General features: G+C 35.5%; 1 protein-coding gene across 5 annotated transcripts in view; it reads left to right on the top strand.

Moving 5' to 3' along the window:
* The window catches only part of ARHGAP29 (Rho GTPase activating protein 29), a 64,136-nt gene that overhangs the window by 36,622 nt on the left and 6,424 nt on the right, over positions 1–21,090 (top strand). For all 5 annotated transcript variants that reach the window (XM_078451641.2, XM_078451642.2, XM_078451643.2 and 2 more), the window contains 8 exons: positions 155–292; positions 11,717–11,874; positions 12,389–12,528; positions 13,019–13,123; positions 15,330–15,428; positions 16,687–16,826; positions 17,105–17,293; positions 17,563–17,700. In XM_078451641.2, the coding sequence (XP_078307767.1) occupies positions 155–292; positions 11,717–11,874; positions 12,389–12,528; positions 13,019–13,123; positions 15,330–15,428; positions 16,687–16,826; positions 17,105–17,293; positions 17,563–17,700 (1,107 nt within the window). The remainder of the gene's footprint in view (positions 1–154; positions 293–11,716; positions 11,875–12,388; positions 12,529–13,018; positions 13,124–15,329; positions 15,429–16,686; positions 16,827–17,104; positions 17,294–17,562; positions 17,701–21,090) is intronic.

The raw sequence follows: 21,090 nt of genomic DNA on the forward strand, positions 1-21,090 counted from the left end.
CAGAAATATTCTCTTTGAAACAGATTATTTCATAATTTTTGTATAAAAAGATTTTTCAATTATTTAAATTGAGTTTTATTATATATGTATTTGTTTTAAAATATAAATTCTAGTGGTCAGTGTTATTTTCTTTTTTTCTGTGATATTCCTGAAGGTAGAAGAAGCAAATGAACTCTACAAAGTTTGTGTGACAAATGTTGAAGAGAGACGAAACGATCTAGAAAATACCAAAAGAGAAATTTTAACACAACTCCAGAAACTTGTTTTTCAGTGTGATCTTACCCTTAAAGCTGTAAGTTTTTTTTTCTTTCAGTATTTTGAAGGCCAGGGGCAAAAAAGAGTAAATATCTGCAGAAGGGAGTGCGATGCTTGATGGGTCATGATTCTTAAGGGATTTAATTTCTGAGATTAATGAAACATTTAGAGTTTGAAAATTGAATTTCAGTTTTTCATAGCAGTATATGATTTGAGTAACATTTTTTATCTGGACAGCCACCCCATGGATTGATGATTTGTCCAATTAAAATTAAAGTCTGAGAGTTTGAACATGCCTCTAAGCCACTGTCTTTCTTAACTTGGTTGACAAAATGGATTTGACCATTGCAACTTCTATCAGTACTATAAGATCTATTCTTCAAAATTTGCATAAACTAAATATTAAAATTGAACCCAATGATTTATTTGGGAAAAAAGTATCCTTCCCTCAAATATTTTCATTTGCCTCTTTAAAATGACTTTTATTAAAAGTTTATATACAAAATACCTTTTTTGGGTATACATTTCACAAGCTGTAACCCATGTATAAATTTGTGTAACCACCACCATCACAATCAGGATTCAGAACAATTCCATCACTCCAAAAAATTTGGCTCATGCTGCCCCTTTGTAGTCAGACTGTCTACCCAACACTGACCCCTGGCAAATATTGACCTGTGCTCTGTGTTTATAGGTGGGTCTTTTCCAGAGTGTCATATAAATGGAATCCTATAGCGTGTAACTTGGAGACTGGCTTCTTTTCCTCAGCATAATGTCTTTGAGATTCATCAGTGCTATGCATGGATCAATAGTTCATTTCTTTTTATTGCTGAATAGTATTCTGTTACATGAGTGTACCACAGTGTTTATGCATTTATCAGTTGGACATTTGTGTTGTTTCGAGTTTTGGGTGATTGTGAATATAGAGCTGCTATGAATATTTGTTTACAGGTTTTTGTGTGAGCATAAGTTTTCATATTTCTAGGGTAAGTACCTAGGAGCGAGCTTACTGGATGGTATGGTAAATGTCTGTTTAACGTTACAAGAAATTGCCACATTGTTTTCCAGAATGACCATAACATTTTTCATTCTAACCAGTAATATACGAGAGTTCCGGTAGTTCTGCATCCTTCACAACACTTGTCAGTTGTTGTTTTTATATCTTAACTGTTCTAATACGTGTGTAGTGGTAGTTGTTTTAATTTGTATTTCTGGAGTGACTAATGATACTGAGCATCTTTTCAAGGACTTATTTGCAATCTCTGTTTTGCCAGTTTTTAAAACTTGAGTTTGTTTTCTTATTGTTGAGTTTGCATATTTTGTCTTCCAGTCTGAAACTTTATTCATATATCAGTTTCTTTCAGGGAACAAAGGGTTTTAATTTTGATGGAGTCTAACTTAGGAATTTCTTTTATGGGTCATGCTTTTGGCATTATATCTAAGAGTGTTTCACCCAACTAAAGGTCACAAAAACTTCTATGTTTTCTCCTAAAAATGTTATAGTTCGACATTGATATATGATCTATTTTGACTTAAGTTTTATATAAGGCATGAAGTATAGATCGAGGTGTATTTTTTTGCATATAGATGTATTAAAATTATACCCATGGGGTTTTAATTTGTGGAAATGACTGAGTGCTGACATGGAGAGGTCAATGTTATTGAAAGATGAACTGCTTACTTCCATTTCCCGAGAGAAGGGAACATGCTGTGCCACACAGGGTCACAGAAGTGCCAGGTTTGGTGAAGCAGAGGCAGGAGTGAGGGGAAAGCTGAGTACATAGCCTTTATTGGGTTTTCAAGGGAAAAGCAAGGTACATCAGGATAAGCAGTATAGGATTGGTTAGCTTGAATAAGTCCAGTGTGCTTTGGGATATAGGGGTGGTCTCTAGTTGCTTGTACCTAGCCCTGGGATGATTCAGAGCAGGAGAAAATACCGACTTGGTGTGTGAGAGTTAGTTAATGAGGTTGTTCAGGTTGTATATGAAAGATGTGCCCCCTCCACCCTCTACTCCTGGGCTAAGAATTGGTTAGCCCTGGGAGGAGCAGACTCTCCCCAGCGAGCAAGCTTTTTAAGATATCAAAACATTATAAAATATGGAAAATGAAAAGCATTAATACAGGTGTCCACTTGTTCCAGTACCATTTGTTGAAAACATTGAGCCCTCTCCAATGATTTGCCTTTGCGTCTTTGTGAAAAATCAATTGACCGAATTTTTATAGGTCAGTTTCTAGACTCCCTATTTTGTTCCATGGATATATGTACCTTTCCTTTGGCCCAAATTCTACTATGTTGATTACTACTGTTTTATGTCAAGTCTTAAAATCAGGTAGTGTGAGTCTTCAACTTTATTCTTTTTTAGAATTGTTGTGAGTATTTAAGATTCTTTGCCCATAAAAATGTTGGAATTAGCTTGTCTGTATCTATAAACAAAGCCTGTTAGTATTTTAATTGGAATTGTGTTAAACCTTAGATCAGATAGGAAGAATTGACTGTATATGTAGCATCTTAAATATATATAGAGTTGCTCAATCCATGTAGAGAGTATGTCTCTCCACTTATTTAGAAACATGGTATTTTTTTAATCAGAATTTTATAGTTTTCAGCATAAAGGTTTTCCACATGTTTTGTTAGATTTAAACCTATGTATGTATGTATTTATTTGGGCGGCTATTGTGAGTGTGATTGATACAAATAAATAAATAGATTAAATACATACCACATATAATTTATGTGTATGTATCTATGCATACACATTTCTTTAATTTCAAATTTCAATTGTTCATTGTTACTATTCAGAAATACAAGTGATTTTTGTGTATTGATCTTGAATCTTGCAACCTTGCTGAAATTAGTCCTAGAACTTTTTTTGTAGAAACATTGGGCTTTTCTACATAGAAAATCATATTATCTACTAATAAGGACAGTTTTATTTCTTCATTTCCAGTCTGTATTCCTTTTATTTCTTTTTCTTTTTTGCACTGACTGTGGCTGTGACAGAAGATATCTTTGTCCTATTCTGGATTTTAAGGGCAAAGCACTTAGTCTTTCACCATTAAATGTAATAGCTTATAGGTCTTTTGATGATGCCCTTTATCAGGGTAAGGAATTTCCCTTTTTCTAATTTGCAGAGAGTTTTATCATGAAGAGAGAATTTTTTTTTAACTGTTGAGAATTTTGGGATTGTTTTTTATTACAGCATAAACTAGCAAATCTGTCTGCTATAGTATGTATTTAATATATGTGTATATATTTTCTAAATTCTTTTATAGGTACCTTTATGTACTATTTCATGTACACCTAAATATGGGAAAGGAACATATTTAGAACAAATAATGTATAAATACAATTTACAAAACTTAAATATGCAATGTTTGCTAATTAAATTATTATAAACATTTATAATTGTGTCTTTGTTTTTTAAAAAAAGAGATGATTTTATCAAATGATTTTTTTGCATCATTTGATGTGATAACACAGTTTTTCTTTTGTAGTCTGTTAATATGATGGATTATATTAATAGTTGAGTGTTGATCTCTAGTCTTTTATTCCTGGATAAGCTGCTTTTGGTTGTTATACATTGTTCTTTTTATATATTGCTGGATTCAATTTGTTAGTATTTTGTTGAGTATTTTTTTCTTTTTCTTCTCTGTTAATGAAAGACATTGGTATCTATGCTATTTTTTTTTAATCTGGTTTTATATCAGGGTAATTCTGGCCTTATAAAATGAATGGGGAAGTGTTCCTTCTTATCAGTTTTCTGGAAGAGAAACTGGTGTTATTTCTTCAATTGTTTGGTGGCATTCTCTGGCGAAAGCAAATGGGCTTAGGGTTTTCATTTTTGGAAGGTTTTTCTTTTCTTTCTTTCTTTTTTTTTTTTTTTTTTTTAAGTTTATTTATTTTAAGAGAGAGACAGAGAGTGAGCAGGGGAGGGGCAGAGACAAAGGGAGAGAAAGAATTCCAAGCAGGCTCTGTGCTGTCAGCGCTAAGCCCAATGTGGGGCTCGAACTCACAAACCGTGAGATCATGACCTGAGCCGAAACCAAGATTCAGATGCCATCTGACTGAGCCATCTAGGTGCCCCGTTTTTTTGGAAGGTTTTTCATTATGTATTCAATTTATTTTGATATAGGCCTATTTGAGTTAATTATTTCTTTTGGGGTGATTTTTGCTAGTTTGTGGCTTTCATGTAATCAGTCCCTTTTACCTCAGTTGTGTAATTTATGTGCAAAAAGTTGTTCATAGGTTTTCTATAAACTTTCAGTGTCTCAACAGACTGTAGTGATATTCCTGATATTGGTAATTGTGCTTGCTTTCTTTCCCTCTAGTTAGTCTGGCTAGAGGTTTATCATTTTGATTGACCTTTTCAGAAAACTAGCTTTTATTTATTTGTTTTTAATTTATTTTAAAATGTTTATTAATTTTTGAGAGAAAGTACAGCACATGGGAGTGCACAGGGGCACATGGGGGAGGGGGCGGAGAGAGAGAGAATCCCAAGTGTTCTCTGTCAGCACAGAGCTTGATGTGGGGCTTGAACCATGAGATAATAACCTGAGCTGAAATCGAGTCTGATGCTTAATTGACTGAGCCACCCAGGCATCCCAGAGCTAGCTTTTAATTTCATTGGTTTCTCTATTGTTCTTTTTAAAATTTCATTTATTTTTGCTTGCTTTGGGTTTATTTTGCTCTTCATTTTAGTTTCTTTTAGCTCTTCTTTTTTAGAGGTGGAAGCTTAGATTGTTCATTGAGACCTCTGTACTTTTTTAATACAAATATTTAAGTATTTAGATTTCTAAGTAATGCTTACATCCCACAAATTTTGAATTTTATGGCTCTATTTTTGTACATTACAAAATATTTCCTAATTTCCCTTGAGACTTCATCTTTGACCTATGGGTAATGTAGAAGTTGATTGTTTAATTTCCAAGTGTTTAAGGATTTTCTGGATATATTCCTGATACTGATTTCTAGTTTCATTGTGTTATAATGAGAGAAATATTTTGTATAATTTCAATTTTCTTAGATTTATTGTGGTTTGTTTTATGATTCAGGATATGGTCTGTCTTGGTGAATGTTCCATGCATATACTTATAAAAATGTGTATGTATTCTGCTTTTGTTGCCTTGGGTATTTTATGTCAATTGGTTGTTGTTGGTTTATGGTGCTATTTATTCTATATCTTTGAGGATTTACCTTTTACTTCTGTCAATTACAGAGGAAGGAGGGTTTTTTTTTTTAAGTTTTTATTTAATTAAATTTTTTAATGTTTACTTATTTTTGAGAGAAAGAGAGTGGGGAAGGGACAGAGAGAGGGAGAGAGAGAGAATCCCAAGTGCAGAGCCCTACCCAGGGCTCAAACCCACAAACTGTGAGATTATGACCTGAGCTGAAATTAAGAGTCAGATGCTTAACCCAAGCGCCCCTAAATTTTTATTTAAATTCATTAGTTAACATACAGTGTAATATTAGTTTCGGGTGTATAATATAGTGATTCAACACTTCCATACAATAAGTATACTCATCACAACAAGTGCTCTCCTTAATCCCCATCATCTATTTAACCCAACCCCCACTCACTTCCCTTTTGGTAACCATCAATTTGTTCAGAGAAAGGAGTTTTGAAGTCTTCAACATATTGTATATTTTTAGTTGTATCAGTTTTTGCTTTATGTATTTTGAAACTCAGTTGCTTGTGCATTAATGATTGTTACATATTCTTGGTAAATTAATCCTTTTATCCTTACAAAATGTTTCTTTTTATCCTGGTAATTTTTATTTTATTTTTTAGTCTACTTTATTTAATACTGATACAAGTATTTCAATTTTCTTTTAGTAATTTTTATCATGGTATATCTTTTTACATTCTTCTAGTTTTAGTTTTATCATTTTATTTATCTATTTATTTAAATTCAAGCTCATTAACATGCAGTGTAGTCTTGACCTCAGGAGCAGAACCCAGTGATTCATCTCTTACATATGATACCCAGCACTCATTCTGTAAAGTGCCCTTCTTAATGTCCATCACCCATTTAACCCATCCCACCACCCACCTCCCCTCCAGCAACCCTTGGTTCGTTATCTGTATTTAAGAGTCTCTTATCATTTGCCTCCCTATTTTTATCGTATTTTTCATTATATTTAAAGTGAATTTCTTATACAACATATAGTTCAGTCTTTTTTTTTTTTTTAATCCGTTGATAATCTGTCTTTTAAGTGAAATATTTAGACCATTCTATTTAATGCAAATGTATGTTCAAATTTAGGCCTACTCTTTTTTTCTGTTTATACCTTAATGTTTCCCTTTGTTTCCATTTTGTTGCCTTATATTGGATAAATTGATAATTTTTTAGAATTACAGCTAATCTATATTACAGATTTAATCTATTTTTATTTATGTATTACAATTATATATGTTTTTAAATGTTTATTTAATTTTGAGAGAGAGAGAGAGAGCAAGGAGGGGAGGGGCAAAGGGAGGGAGACAGAGGATCTGAAGCAGGCTCCATGCTGACATCAGAGAGCCCAATGTGGGGCTTGAACTCATGAACCTTCAGATCATTACCTGAGCCAAAATCAGACACTTAACTGACTGAGCCACACACGTGCCCCTAGAGTTATATTTTAATTTACCTAAAATGCTCATTTACATTTTAATTAATTTGTTATCCACATTTAGATTTATTGGGTTTTTGACTATATTGCTTTATACAATTTTTTTTTTAATGGTTGCTGTAGGGACATGTTTATAAAAACTTTCTTCTACTTAGAACTAATATATTTACCACTTCAAGTGGAATGTAGAAAGCACATAGTCCCACTGTAAGTCCCTTTTACTTGCTTTGGGTTGTAGTTGATACATGTATGCTACATCTATATACTTTGAGAAATCCATAGTCATTTGAATTATTGCTCCCTCTATATGGAATGTTTTTGGGGGGGTTGTTTTGTTTTTTGCTTGCAAGGTTTTTTCTTTGTCTTTGGTTTTCACCATTTTGAAACAACACTCATTTGAGTGTGAATTTTGTTGGAAGTTGTTCTCTTTTTGGTTCCCTGAACTTTTTGCATCTACAAGTTTGACTCTTGGAATATTTGGGAGGTTGTCAGCTATTGTTTCTTCAAAATTTTTTTTTTTTGTAGCACTTTCTCCTCTTCCTCTAAGGCTTCAGTGACTCAAATTTTAGACCTTTGTTATCCTAAGGGGCTGGAGGGTCTTTTTTTTTTTTTTTTTTCCTAATCTTTTTTTCTTTCTCTTTTTTTTAACATTTATTATCCAGAGACAGAGAGAGACAGAGCATGAGTGGGGGAGGGACAGAGAGAGGGAAACACAGAATTTGAAGCAGGCTCCAGGCTGTAAGCTGTCAGCGCAGAGCCCAATGTTGGACTCGAACCCACAAACCTTGAGATCATGACCTGAGCCAAAGTTGGATGCTTAACCAACTTAGCCACCCCAGGCACCCCTCTTTTTTATCTTGATTGTTGTTCTATTGGATCTGTCATTGAGTTCACGGACTCTTCCCTTTGTTATCTCCATTTTCCTATACAGTCAAAATAGTAAATTTTTTTGTTTGGGATACTATATTTTTCAGTAGTAAATTTTTATTTTTTAATATCTTCCATTTCTGTGCTGAGACTTCAGTCTTACCATATTTCAAGATTGTTTGCCTGTACTTATTTAAACTGTCATAATAGTTGCTTTAACGTCTTTATCTAATAATCCAATACCTGAGTCATCTCAGGGTTAGTGTCTGTTTATTGTCTTTTCTCTTGTCAATTGAGATTTCCTGGTTCTTCTAACAAGTAATTTTGGATAATATCCTGCACTTTCCAGTATTACCTTATGTGACTTTATAACCTATACTGAATGTTTATTGTTAAAAAATTTCAGCAAGCATTTGATCTACCTAGTTAGGTTCACGTCACAGCTCCTAAGGAATCCCTTCCAGGTTTTCTAGCTCTGAAACCTAGTAGGCCTACTCTGCTGCTGTGAGGGTCAAGTAGGAAAAGGATAAAGACAAAAAACAACAGGTATTTCAGACCCCTCCCTCTTCAGATCACAGTTTATTTGATCATAGAGAATTCCTCTCAAAGTTTTAGATGTCTGCTCAGCTGCTACTGCCACCACTGCCACAGCACTGCGTCTTTGTGCTTGGAACTTGCTTTGGGGCTGGGGGACAAGAGAAAACAAACATACAAAAGAAACCAGAAGGTTTCCCCCAACTCTTTCAGTCACATGTCTTTGAATAGGAGTTCAGTATTGGCTGGGAAACAAGTAGCAACAGAAATACAGGAAGCATAGCACTGGACTGCTCATACCTTGGTTAGTAGTTTTCTTCTCTTAATGTTTATTTCTTTATTTTGAGAGAGACAGAGATAACATGAGCAGGAAAGGGGCAGAAGGGGGAGATAGCGAGGGAGAGAGGTGGGTGGCGGGGGGGGGGGGGGGTTGGGGAGAGAATGAGAATCTCGAGCAGGCTCCATGCTCAGCACAGAGCCAGATACCGGGCTCAATCCCACAACTGTGAGATCACAACCTGAGCCGAAATCAGGAGTTGGGCACTCAACCGACCTAGCCACCCACGCACACCTGTTGTTCCTTTCTACCATCTGCCTGCTACTGTTTACTTTTCAGCATTTTCAGATAGTTGAGAATTCGGTGGGAGACTGGGAGCATTGAGCCTATTCCATTTGAATCAGAAACTCTCCATAAAATGTTCCTGAGTATTTAAAATTGTATCTCATTCATTTACCAAATTCCAATCAATATGTGATTAACTTATAGAGTCAATTTTAACAAAATGATGTAAAAGAATTATAAAATCCCAGGAATCAAAATTACCTTATGAGTCACTTAGGCCAACCCTTTACATTTAAAGAGTCCTTTTCACCTCAGGCAATAGCTAATGATAGCTAAAATTGAGTATGCACCTGCCAGTGTATTAAGTTCCTGGCCTACATTAACTCATTTAATTCTTACACAATTCCATTAAGTAAATATAACTGGTTTTTAGCTCCGTCTCACTGGGAAAGAAACTAAAGTTTAGAAAACCTTTCTTCTCAAAATGCAGTCCTTGGTCCAGTCCCATTCTCATGACGTTGGGAACCTATGAGGAATGCAGAATTTTAGGTTTCAATTCAGACTTTTGGAATCTGAATCTGCATTTTTTTTTTTTTTTAATTTATTTTTGGGACAGAGAGAGACATAGCATGAACGGGGGAGGGTCAGAGAGAGAGGGAGACACAGAATCGGAAGCAGGCTCCAGGCTCTGAGCCATCAGCCCAGAGCCCGACGCGGGGCTCGAACTCACGGACCGCGAGATCGTGACCTGGCTGAAGTCGGACGCTTAACCGACTGCGCCACCCAGGCGCCCCTGAATCTGTATTTTGAACAGAATCCCCCATATGATTCATTTGCACATTAACTTTTTTTTTTTTTTTTGAAGCATTTGCTTAGAGAGGTTACAAATAACTTGATCAAGGTCACCCAGCATGTAAGTTGTAAAGCTAGGATAGAACTTGGTTGAATGACTTCAGAACCTGTGCTCTTAAATACCGTGCTGTCTTGCTGAATGATTATTTAGCCTGGGTGTGACAGCTCCAAAACTAATATAATGTTTCTACTGAGTGAAAAAAATGTTTTCTTGTTGCCCTTTCAGGTCATACTATACTGTGATATACTCCCTCTTCTACAGAATAACACTTTAAATATTTAAAGATAATTGTTATCTTCCTTTCCTGGATGTTTTTTTTTTTTTTTTTTTTTTCAGACTAAGCTCTTTCACAAACTATAATCTTATTTGTCTACATACCTCTTAAAAAATGATGCTATTTGGTGATCCAACAATTATGATTTCCTTTAATTTGATGTACATAAGAGTTTACTTAATTTTGTATATAGCATGTATGTATTTATTAATGCCCTCTATGTATATAAAAGAAATTTAAGTCAGTTATATGCTCTCAAAGAGTGTAGCATATATTTAGGAAGAAAGAATTAACCCATCTGAAAAATTGGAGAGCAATACCTATCAGTGTATGAAGTAGACTTTGAGGTTAAAGTCTCTCAAATTTGGACAAATCCCCAAACTTACAAAAATCTCTACAGCATGTAATGTATAGAGACAGTTATAATAAAGGTGTTCTGTGTATATATTTGTGAAAAAAATTTCTTATTGACTAGAGTTCTTTGGAACCAATTTAGTTGATCAATTTTAGTTGTTCTGACTAGCATTTATTCACATGCAGATCCAAACAGATACCAAATCCAACATTCAGTTCTTGAATATAGATATTATTTTCTAGGAAGAACCATGACTTTCTCATATTTCTTTATGTTCTCTTCTCCTCCATCAAAAGCAGAACTTGGGAACTTGGGTGACTTATTTTTCAACACCATCTCTCAAATTGTTTTTTAAAACATTTTATTTTCACCCTAGGACATATCCATTTTTTAGAGATTGCAAGAAAAGACAAATTATTTGAGATACAAAGATGCTAGACAGGTTCTCTCACTATCTTAGAGAAGATACAGAAATGACATTATATCCCAGAAAAAATTGTAAGTTATATCATGGACATCAAGGATTACTTCTGAATATCTAAAATTGTCTTGAATTATGAAGTGTTGAAGGTTATGGGATAAAGATCATAATTACATGACTGAGAGGAAGGAGAAATGACCAGGTCAGTCATTAAAGACCTAAGCAAATCAATGGGCTTTGAAGAGTGAAAAGAATTAGAACAAGAGTTGTTTTGCTTTGTTTTGCTTTGTTTTTTCTTTTGTTTTAAAATACATTTAAGAAAAATTTATCTTTAAAAAGATACAGGGTAGAAAATTACACTGAACTAAATTTATTTTAGATTTATTACTAATTTATATGAGAGAAACTTTTTCCCTTATTTGAAATTAAGGTAAATTCTAGTTGAATAGCTGTCATAAACATTTGCTCTAATCCATGTACCCTGGAATAACTAAAAATTTGATGTAGGTGATGAAAGCTGGGCATGGCGTTGGAAGTCGTATATGTTTGAGTGAGCAATACCAGAAAATGTGCAGAATTACAGTATGACTTTGGCTAATGACACTTTCTATTACTGTTCATTTGGTCATTTCCCCTTTACAAAGCACTTAGGACACTGTGCTACCATAGAGGATCCAGAAGAAAAGGACTTAAGTTCCTGACTCAGGGAGCAGACTGGGGGACAAAAAAGATTTGAACTTTTCAGTTTAAAGACAGTTTTGCGGCAATGATTACTTCTAGATGTTGGATTAAATCTGTTTGTTTGTTTTTTCTAGACCTTGCCCAAAGTCAGGAAACATAATATGCTCACGATGGTGTTCAGTGTTGTATGCTTCCCAGTGTGGCCTTTTTCTTGGTGCTGGCACTTGAAATAAATGTATATTTATTTACAAGGCATTCTGGATAGCATAAGTTATTTTGCCTTTTGTCTCTGTGACCATAGGTAACAGTTAACCTCTTCCAGATGCAACACCTACAGGCAGCCTCCCTTGCAAGCAATTTACAGTCTCTCTGTGATAGCGCCAAACTCTATGACCCAGGCCAGGAGTACAGTGAGTTTGTCAAGGCCACAAATTCAACTGAAGAAGAAAAAGTTGATGGGTGAGAATTAATGTATAGATGAAATTATTTCAAAAGATAAAATAAGTTTCTATCTGGTATAAGATGGTGTCTTTTCTAACGGCAGAATTTCTGAATTTTTTTAATATCCTGATGTAACTCATGTAAGACTAAAGCTTTTCAGTTTGACACAAGACTCAGTTCTTTGAGATTTAGACATCCTCTGAGAGTGGCAAACCATGTCAATTTTGAATGCCCACAGATTTAACAACCTCCATTTTCTGCAGTGGTTATACTAGAAACGTTTAACCATGACACGAATTATTAACCATACTTTTGCTCCTCTTTTCCATGTTTCAGCTGTAACAAGTTCAAGTGATTAATAAATTTTTTTCACATCTCCTTTAAGAAGCTGAACCCTTATAATGTTTATTCTTGATATTCACCTAGTTTAATTACTCTTCATTAAATTAACAGATTTTTCTAAAAATAGAATAAAATAGGCTGTTAGTCAGTCATTCTCCTAAATGATGAATTTTATTTGGGTTTTTCTTAGGAATGTAAATAAGCAGTTAACAAATAGTCCTCACACTTCTGGATATGGACCCAGCGACTCGTTAGAAGATGTAGTGCGCCTTGCTGACCCCTCTAGTAAGATTGAAGAGGACAGATGCTCCAATAGTGCTGATGTAACAGGTAGCGTTTAACATTAAAGGGAGCTCTAATTTATGAAAGATCAAATTATTTAAATGTGATTATTAAATGAGTTGCAGCTCTGAAATTTAAAAATCAGGCCTTGAATTATAACTCTGTGAGACCTTAGTCAAAGTTGTAAGCACTGTGGCTCTTTTTTTTTTTTTTTTTAATCTTTATTTTTGAGAGAGAGAGTGTGTGAGTGAGGGAGAAGCAGAGAGAGAGGGAGACAGAGGATCCAAAGCGGGTTCTGCATTGACAGCAGTGAGCCAGATCCAGGGCTCGAACTCATGAACTGTGAGATAATCACCTCAGAGGAAGTTGGATGCTTAACCCGCTGAGCCACCCAGGCACCCCACACTGCGACTATCTTAAAGTCAATGGTTGATCACTGCTAAAGGAATTTGACTTGTCTCATTTCTGTAATGTCAGTATTTTGCCTGATGAAATCCTTCTGTAGCCAAGTTTGACTTTAAATATTCTTTTCTTGAAGGTCCCTCTTTTATAAGGTCATGGACATTTGGGATGTTTAGTGACTCTGAGAGCACTGGTGGAAGCAGTGAATCTAGATCTCTGGATTCTGAATCTATAAGTCCAGGTATGTAAGTATTTAAGTCTAGCAGAGAAAATTCAATGAAATACTCCTTTTGGGGGGATATATTTTAACTACACTATTTTTATAAGGAATGTGTCCTAGAGGAGTGTGTATATATACACGCACAGTTTAAAGAAAAATAAACAGATCCTCATGTGTTCACCACCCAGCCTATAAGAAATAAAATATTATCAGTATATGAGAAGGGCCCTGTGGACACCTCCTTGAAAACTTTGCCCTGTTGCCCACCAGAATAAGCCATCATCCTGAATTCTGTTAATAATTCTGTAGCTATTTTAAATGTGTTAGTGCCTGTATCTACTTGAGCTTTTCCCTCTTTGGAATGTTATACAGATGGAATTATATACTATTTTTTGTGTGTGACTTCTTTCATCTTTTTTTTTAAGATTCATGTTGATGTGAATAGCTATTTATTTCATATCATATCTTCTATAGTATACTATTCTGTGAATATAACTGTATTTTTTAGATTGCTTTGTAGTTAATTGCTAAGATGAACAATATAGTTAACACCACTTTTTGTGCCTATAGTTACTCAATTTTTGTAAGTGTACCTTAAAAGGTACTTTGATAAAGAGAATTCCATGCTCCTTAGAGAGGCAGGATAGATATTCTGAACTCTGCTTTAGTGGCTTTAACGAAGATAAGCCATAGGTAATACAACTAGCAGGAAAAGAAGGTGGTGTTTGAACCCATGAGATTTTTACTTCAAACCCATGAGATTCTTACTTTGGCATTCTTTCTCCTCCACTCTTTTACCAAAGATTGCTCTAGTCCTATTCTTCCTGGCCCTTCTCCTAGGATCCTTGGCACTGTGGGAGATATAAGATTTAGCCTACCTCAAAAGTCCAAGATATTTTTTACAGTGTTCTACATATTACAGAAATTTTATTCATATAAATACATCTCTTGAGTTTAAATTTAGAAATAACTTCTATGCAGCATTGGGGTTTGTAGGCTTACTTTGTGTCTTCCTTTAAAACTAGCTCCATTCAGGTGGCACCCCAGGGATAAGAGCCTAAATACTTAACTAGATATTTCTAATTAGCTTTGTAAACACAAGATGGTTGTAGCTATCCCCAGAAATTAAGACCCAAACTAGGGCACACCCTAAATTATTTGGAATCCTATAAGACTTCATGTGATAAAGACAAAAATTTGTAAACTAGTCACAAGATAAATGGTAAAGACCTAGGGATGCCTGACCTGGGAATGAGGAAACCTGGGGACATGACCGCTGTCCTCACATATTGGAGTGTGAAGAGATTACAGGGACAGGGCTTGTCTGCTCCTTTAGGGAGAAGTGTGACCAGAGGCTGGGTTTCATAAGCGGGCAGACTGCTGCTCAAAAATGTAAGGAAACCATTTTACAGTTGGAATCGTTGTGAATGGAACATGTGACCCCATGATTTCTCAGTCGGTAGGAACACATTCAAAACAAAAACTAGATGACCACGTATCTCTTAAACATATTTTGAAAGGAATCTTTTGGAGGGAAAGATGTTGGTTTAAATCATCTCTCAGCCCTAAGATCGTTAAGGCCTTGAGGTGAGTGAAATCTTCCACTTAGATATCACCCTCTTTGTAATATCAGCAGGGAGCAGATAAACCTCGTTACCTAGTCCAGCTGCTCTGATACCTGCACAGTGTCCTTTGCTGATGTGGCTTGTGTCCTGTGTTCTCACCTCCCTGCCAGGGATCTCTATTCCTGCTTCCCATTCTCCCATCTTCCTGGGCAACATTAATGTGATCTTACTGTTGTGTTGCTGTAATCATAGATGTTTGTATATTTTAGACAGCTTTAGGTTACACTGTATACATTTCTTTGTAACTCAATTCAACGAGTATTTAATGACAATTTACCATTGTGCCAGTATTCCTTGCCCTTGTAAAGCATACAGTCTCTAACACTTACTATCAGAAGTTGGCAGTAAGGTCTTACTGGGATGTATGATTCCTCAATTTTAAATTTATTTGGAAAAGTCAGGTTTGGTTGAATTTTCTGTTGTTCCTAGTAATAAATATCATAATTCCCTGTATCCAAAGTCTGCGAATGGAAGCAGCTTTTTCTATTTCTGTTTGTTCTCTTGAGCAGAATAGTATGATTGTGTTATTCCAAAAATATTGTCATTACCCATTTCTTAAATTCTACATTGGTCAGGTGATTGTATTCACAATTTTCTTTTAGGAGACTTTCATCGAAAACTTCCACGAACTCCATCCAGTGGAACCATGTCTTCTGCCGATGATTTAGATGAGAGAGAGCCACCTTCCCCTTCAGAAGCTGGTATTGCTTTAATGTGAATCAAGTACCCACTAAACCCTTTGAGTCAGCAGCACTGCATGATATTAGGAAAATAGTATAAAGAATTACTTTGCTGTGTGTTAAGAGACATTATAATGACTTAAATATATCCCCCCAAATTATGTAAAGTATGGGCTAATAATGTACTAGTGAAATGTTACAAATAAAAATAAAAGAATAAGCAACAAAACTACTAACTCTAAAATGTATTTGATGCCAAAATAGGCTAGTTATTTTGATCTTTTATAAAACAAATACAGTGACTGAACTGTTAAAAGGTTGCAATGCATGAGAAACTCAGAAAAAGTCTCTTTAAAAGAAATAGTGGAAGAAGCTAGGCAGAAAAAGTAAATACATTCTTGAGGACAAGGAAAGTTATAGAGGTTGACAGATACAAAAGATATCAGTTACCTTAATGACTTGAATTAGACTCATATAAATAAGTTTTGCACATTTGAAAACTTGATATACCTTTTTGGGCATCATTAACTAAGATAATATGGAACATCTGACCTCTGGTAGGGTATTGATACAGAACTAGCTAGTATTATCTGTAATTTTATAATGAATTAAGAATAAGTAGCTTGGGGTGCCTGGGTGGCTCATTCGGTTAAGCGTCCGACTTCAGCTCAGGTCATGATCTCGCAGTCCATGAGTTCGAGCCCTGCGTTGGGTTCTGTGCTGACAGCTCAGAGCCTGGAGCCTGCTTTGGATTCTGTGTCTCCCTCTCTCTCTGCCCCTCCACTGCTCGTGCTCTGTCTCTCTCTGTCTCAAAAATAAATAAAAACATTAAAAAAAAAAAAGAATAAGAGTAGCTTTATCTTCAATGCAAATAATACTGACAAACTGGTCTCATACAGCTAGTTTTCTTTCTTTCAAACTTTTATAGGGGCATTTTCTAAGAATGTAATGCCACCTCCATAACACCCTTCCAGGCGCTATAAAGAGTATATTAATAACAGTGTAGATTTACTGATTCTGAAAACATTATGCCATGCTATATTAGAAGTATCTTACTGGTTTGGTCATGACTTTTACCCATTGCTCAAATATTTAATAAATGTTTACCTTTAAGAGATCTATCAATTGAATGTTTATTTTGATGTTACAGACTCAAATTAACAACTTTTTGTAATGCATGAATTATTACCAGGTCTAAAGATTTTTTAAAACTTAGTATCATGTGTTATAATTTTTATGCCATTTTATAATTCTTATACTAATTTATCTCTGTTTCAAGGACCCAACTCCCTTGGAACATTTAAGAAAACATTGATGTCAAAGGCAGCTCTCACTCACAAGTTTCGAAAATTAAGGTCCCCCACAAAATGTAGGGATTGTGAAGGCATTGTAGTATTCCAAGGTGTTGAATGTGAAGAGGTAAGACATTTCTGGAATTACATTAGCTCCTTTATGCTCTTTTCTGTATACTTTTTTGTTGCTAATTTTATTGATTGAGATCTCTTGCGGGTATATTTTTAAGAAATTAAACTATAGTGTACTTTCTGTAATTTTATATTTCATTCAGATATTGAGTGTATTTCAAACACCAGTACCTTTTAAACTCGTTTTTGTTATGTTACCACTCTACCTAGTTGGCTCTGTTGTTCACAGCTTTAAAGTGAGTGAACCATGTTTTAACTGTTATTTTCTTGTAGTGTCTCCTTGTTTGTCACCGAAAGTGTTTGGAAAATTTAGTCATCATTTGTGGTCATCAGAAACTTCCAGGGAAAATACACTTATTTGGAGCAGAATTCACACAAGTTGCAAAAAAGGAATCAGATGGCATCCCATTTATACTCAAAATATGTGCTTCAGAGATTGAACATAGAGCCTTGTGTCTACAGGTACATTGTAACTCTTAAAATTAAGTTTAAAAACACAAATGCCTATATGATTTGTTCTAATGGTGAGACTTTAAAGGAAAACAGTGCTCTCAATTTTTAATAAGGAACTGAATTTATTCAGATTTATTTGGAAAATACCTCACTTGGCCCTAGTTTTTTTCCTTAATTATTAAGAAAAATTGAAATAGACACATCAGATATATTTATATATCTTCATTTAACCATTGATACTAAAGGAGAATTGTGCCCAATTTTTCCATTTTCTTAAGGGAATTTATCGTGTATGTGGAAACAAAATAAAAACTGAAAAACTGTGTCAAGCCTTGGAAAATGGAATGCACTTGGTAGACATTTCAGAATTTAGTTCACATGACATCTGTGACGTCTTGAAATTATACCTTCGACAGGTAACGTTTTCATCCTTGAAAAGTACCATTAAACAGAAAGAAAAAATATGACTTGTGTTTTGCTGATAACATTTACTACACATATATTTTCATTGACATAGACTATATCGATGTGTCTCTAATCATTGTACAGATCAAAGAGTATATAAAATACATATATAGTTTAAAGACCAATAATAATCAAAACATTCATTTCCCATCACCTCACTTAAGGAAATAGAACATCACCCTGTAGAAGGCTCCTGTGTGCCCTTCTCCAGTTGTGGTGCTCAACTCAGCTCCTGGGCTCTTTTCTAACCTTGTTAATACCTCCTTCTCTTTTCTTAATAGTTTTAATACCTGTTGTATATTCCTACACAGTGTGTTGTTAATGTGTCATTGAGGACTGAGAGGTAATGAGTTTAGGTAACTGAGAGGAAAGCATAAATCTAGCTGTGTAAGCAAAGGCCATAATCCAACTTTACCTTCATTGATATTCTCACATAGCTAATGTGGGAGGCCAGTGGGCCTGGGAACGTGAAGTTCAGTGTATCTGGGGCATCTGCAGGGCTTTCAAATAAGCTGAGTACTGGAGATTTAGCAGGAATATGGTCAGGGGTGGGCTGCTCTGTATTTTTTCTTTTTATGCTCACTGTTGAATCTGGGGCTTTTAGGAGTAGATCCAAAGAAAACACTCCTGTGGGGTAAAGTAATAATCGGTCTTCGTGGCTTCAGGCAGCAGTTCATGGAGCAGTTGTAGAAACAATCAGCACATTGTTATGATGAGCCAAATACAAAAAAGATACGGGTCAAGTGTGGCTGCATTCTGTCCTTGGGTGAAAATGAAGAGAGAGTCACAGAGAGCAGAGCAGTGATGGTCTTGGCCATGTCCATCTCTGGAGTTCTGTTCTGCATCTAGATCCTTTTTAATTATTGTGAATATCTGTCATCCTAGGATCTCCCTTCACCTTCTCCCCTCTTAGGGGGACACCTGTCTTCTGTGTCTTGTCTTCCTATTCATGGTTTATGTTCCTGTGTTGGTCATGCCATCCTTGAGCAAGGTGGAATAAGAGTAGATTCTTGAAATCTTATTTATCTGTAAATGTCTTTATTCTGCTTTCTTAAATGGGATGGAAGAGTATGGATAGTATGGAAGGTTATAGTATCTTACTCTAGAAATTCTTTTCCTTCACAATTTTGAAGACTTTTTTTTTTTTTGAGACATTTTTTATTCTCCTTGAAGCCTGAAATCTTTCTCATTTCTGATTTTTTGTATGAGGGCTGTTGTTTTCTCTTTGAAAGCTTGTCAAATCTTCTTTTCTCCCCATTGTTTTAAGATTTCACAACCTTGATGCCTTGATGCATGTGTCTTCTCCTCTGTCCTTCCAGGCACCCCACAAGCTCTGTCCTCCTTGGCCTTTTGTTCTTGGGACTAATTTTGTTGCTCATTTCCTCCTCTCTGTTTTCTCTGTATTTTCTTTCTGGAACTTAAATGTGTATACCTGACACCTTACACTGGTTCTCTAGTTCCCTCATCTTCTCTCTGCTTTGTTTTTGTCTTAACACTTTTTAAAAAGATTTCCTCAGTTTTATTTTCCACATCTACTTTGATCTATTTCATTTCTGAGATCATGGTTTAATTTCCAAGAACTTGGCTGTCTGTTCCTTTTACAGCATCCTTTTTTAATGAATGTAATATTTTATTTATCTGAGATGTTCACAGCTTTTTTCTAAAAAGGATTCTTTGCTTAGCCTTCAGCACTATTCAATAGGAATATAATGTGAGCCCTATATATAATAGTAAAATTTCTAGGAGCCACATAAAAAGGTGAAGTTAATTTTAATACTTAACATACTGAAATATCATCTGAACATCTAATCAGTATTTTTAAATTATTAGAAGGAAAGGTTACTGAGTCTTTGAAATCTGGCGTGTATTTTTCATATAGAGTACATGTCGTTTAACCACATTTCCAGTGCTCAGTAGCCCCGTGTGGCTAGTGATTACAATATTGCCAGTTCTAGACCTTCATTTGGTTTTTTTGAAACTTATTTTGATTTCTGTCTTCTGTGGTTGTCTACTTGAAATGAAAGAATTGGAAATTGAAGTCTCTTTGGAAGTTTTTGAATACGTGAAGGCTTTAAAGATTCTTAGCTTTAGTGTCATCTAGAAGGGCTATTTGGGAAACACCTGATGTCTGTATCTCTAGGTCTGTGCTCTCAGGCTGGCTTCATACCCCACAGAAGGGTCTTTCCCTGCCTATAGGTGTGGTGCCAGAACTCTGTGAGCCAATTTGGGTAAGAAGACCCCAGGGTCTCTGCCTCAGCATGCATACAATCACTAAATCCCTATTTTTAGAAGTTGACCACCTGTTGTTTGTGCTTGACGTTGCCCATCCAGAAGCCCTCTCTTCTACACTGCCCACAGAAAAAAAATTCTCACACTTCTGGGGAAGAGGTTGGTCAGAAGCATGTTGCTGAGACAAAGATCTGGATATCTAATACTTCTTAAATAGTTCACCGTTCTCCAGGATCAGAGTACCTAGTGCTGACAGTTCCTGAGTCTCCTATAAATTGTGTTGTTTCTCATTTCACCTTTCTCAGGACTGCTGTCATTACTTATTTATCTGCTCTTCAGTGGTGAAATGTTGCTTTTATCTGCATTCCTTTTCTGCTAGTCTTGTGGGCTTAACTGTGTTTTAGTGGGGTTGCAGAGGGAGAGAAACTAGGTACAAATGTTGGATCCGTCATGTTAGCCCACAGAACTATTTATATTACTTTTTACAGGATGTTCACATTTGCAGAATTCAGCTGAGAAATGGAGACAGAGTACCTCTGAATGACTTTTAATCTCACAATGAATCATCCTTTATCTCTCCTAGCCAGTCAGGGAGAGGAAATAAACGGAGTCCAGTACTATTCCGTCTCAGGAATACTGTGGGACCAACACTTTAGTGTGGGGAAACTATTCAATTCTTACAGTATTAGAAAGCAGTCTTCATTTTACTTATATATGGGAAATTTGAAACTTCAAGAGGCTAAGTGACCTTTAGATCCCAGAGTAGTAGGGGTAAAAATTAATGTCAAGGCTTCTCCTCCAGCAGGGGAGATCAGAGAGGTGGGTGCCAACCTCACCACAGATAGTGTAGGACACCAGCTAGCCAGAGATATGCTGTTTCCATTGCTGAGCAGTGTAAACATTGGAATCAGTTATGCCGGTAGGGAGATCATGCCCCTTGATAGTTTGAGAGAGGAACTTTTCTTCAACCCACTTAGGGCAATTCAAGTTGTCCTTAAAAATTAGATAGAACGTTGACAGTGTCTTTCTTGTAAGCCATATTGTCTTATGCTGGTCTTCAGTCTGGCCAAAGTAAAACACAAGGACCCTGTATTATTTTGTTCTCTGTCTAC

This window comes from Panthera onca, chromosome C1 (assembly GCF_046562875.1).
Source record: "Panthera onca isolate mPanOnc1 chromosome C1, mPanOnc1 haplotype 2, whole genome shotgun sequence".
NCBI lineage: Eukaryota > Metazoa > Chordata > Mammalia > Carnivora > Felidae > Panthera > Panthera onca.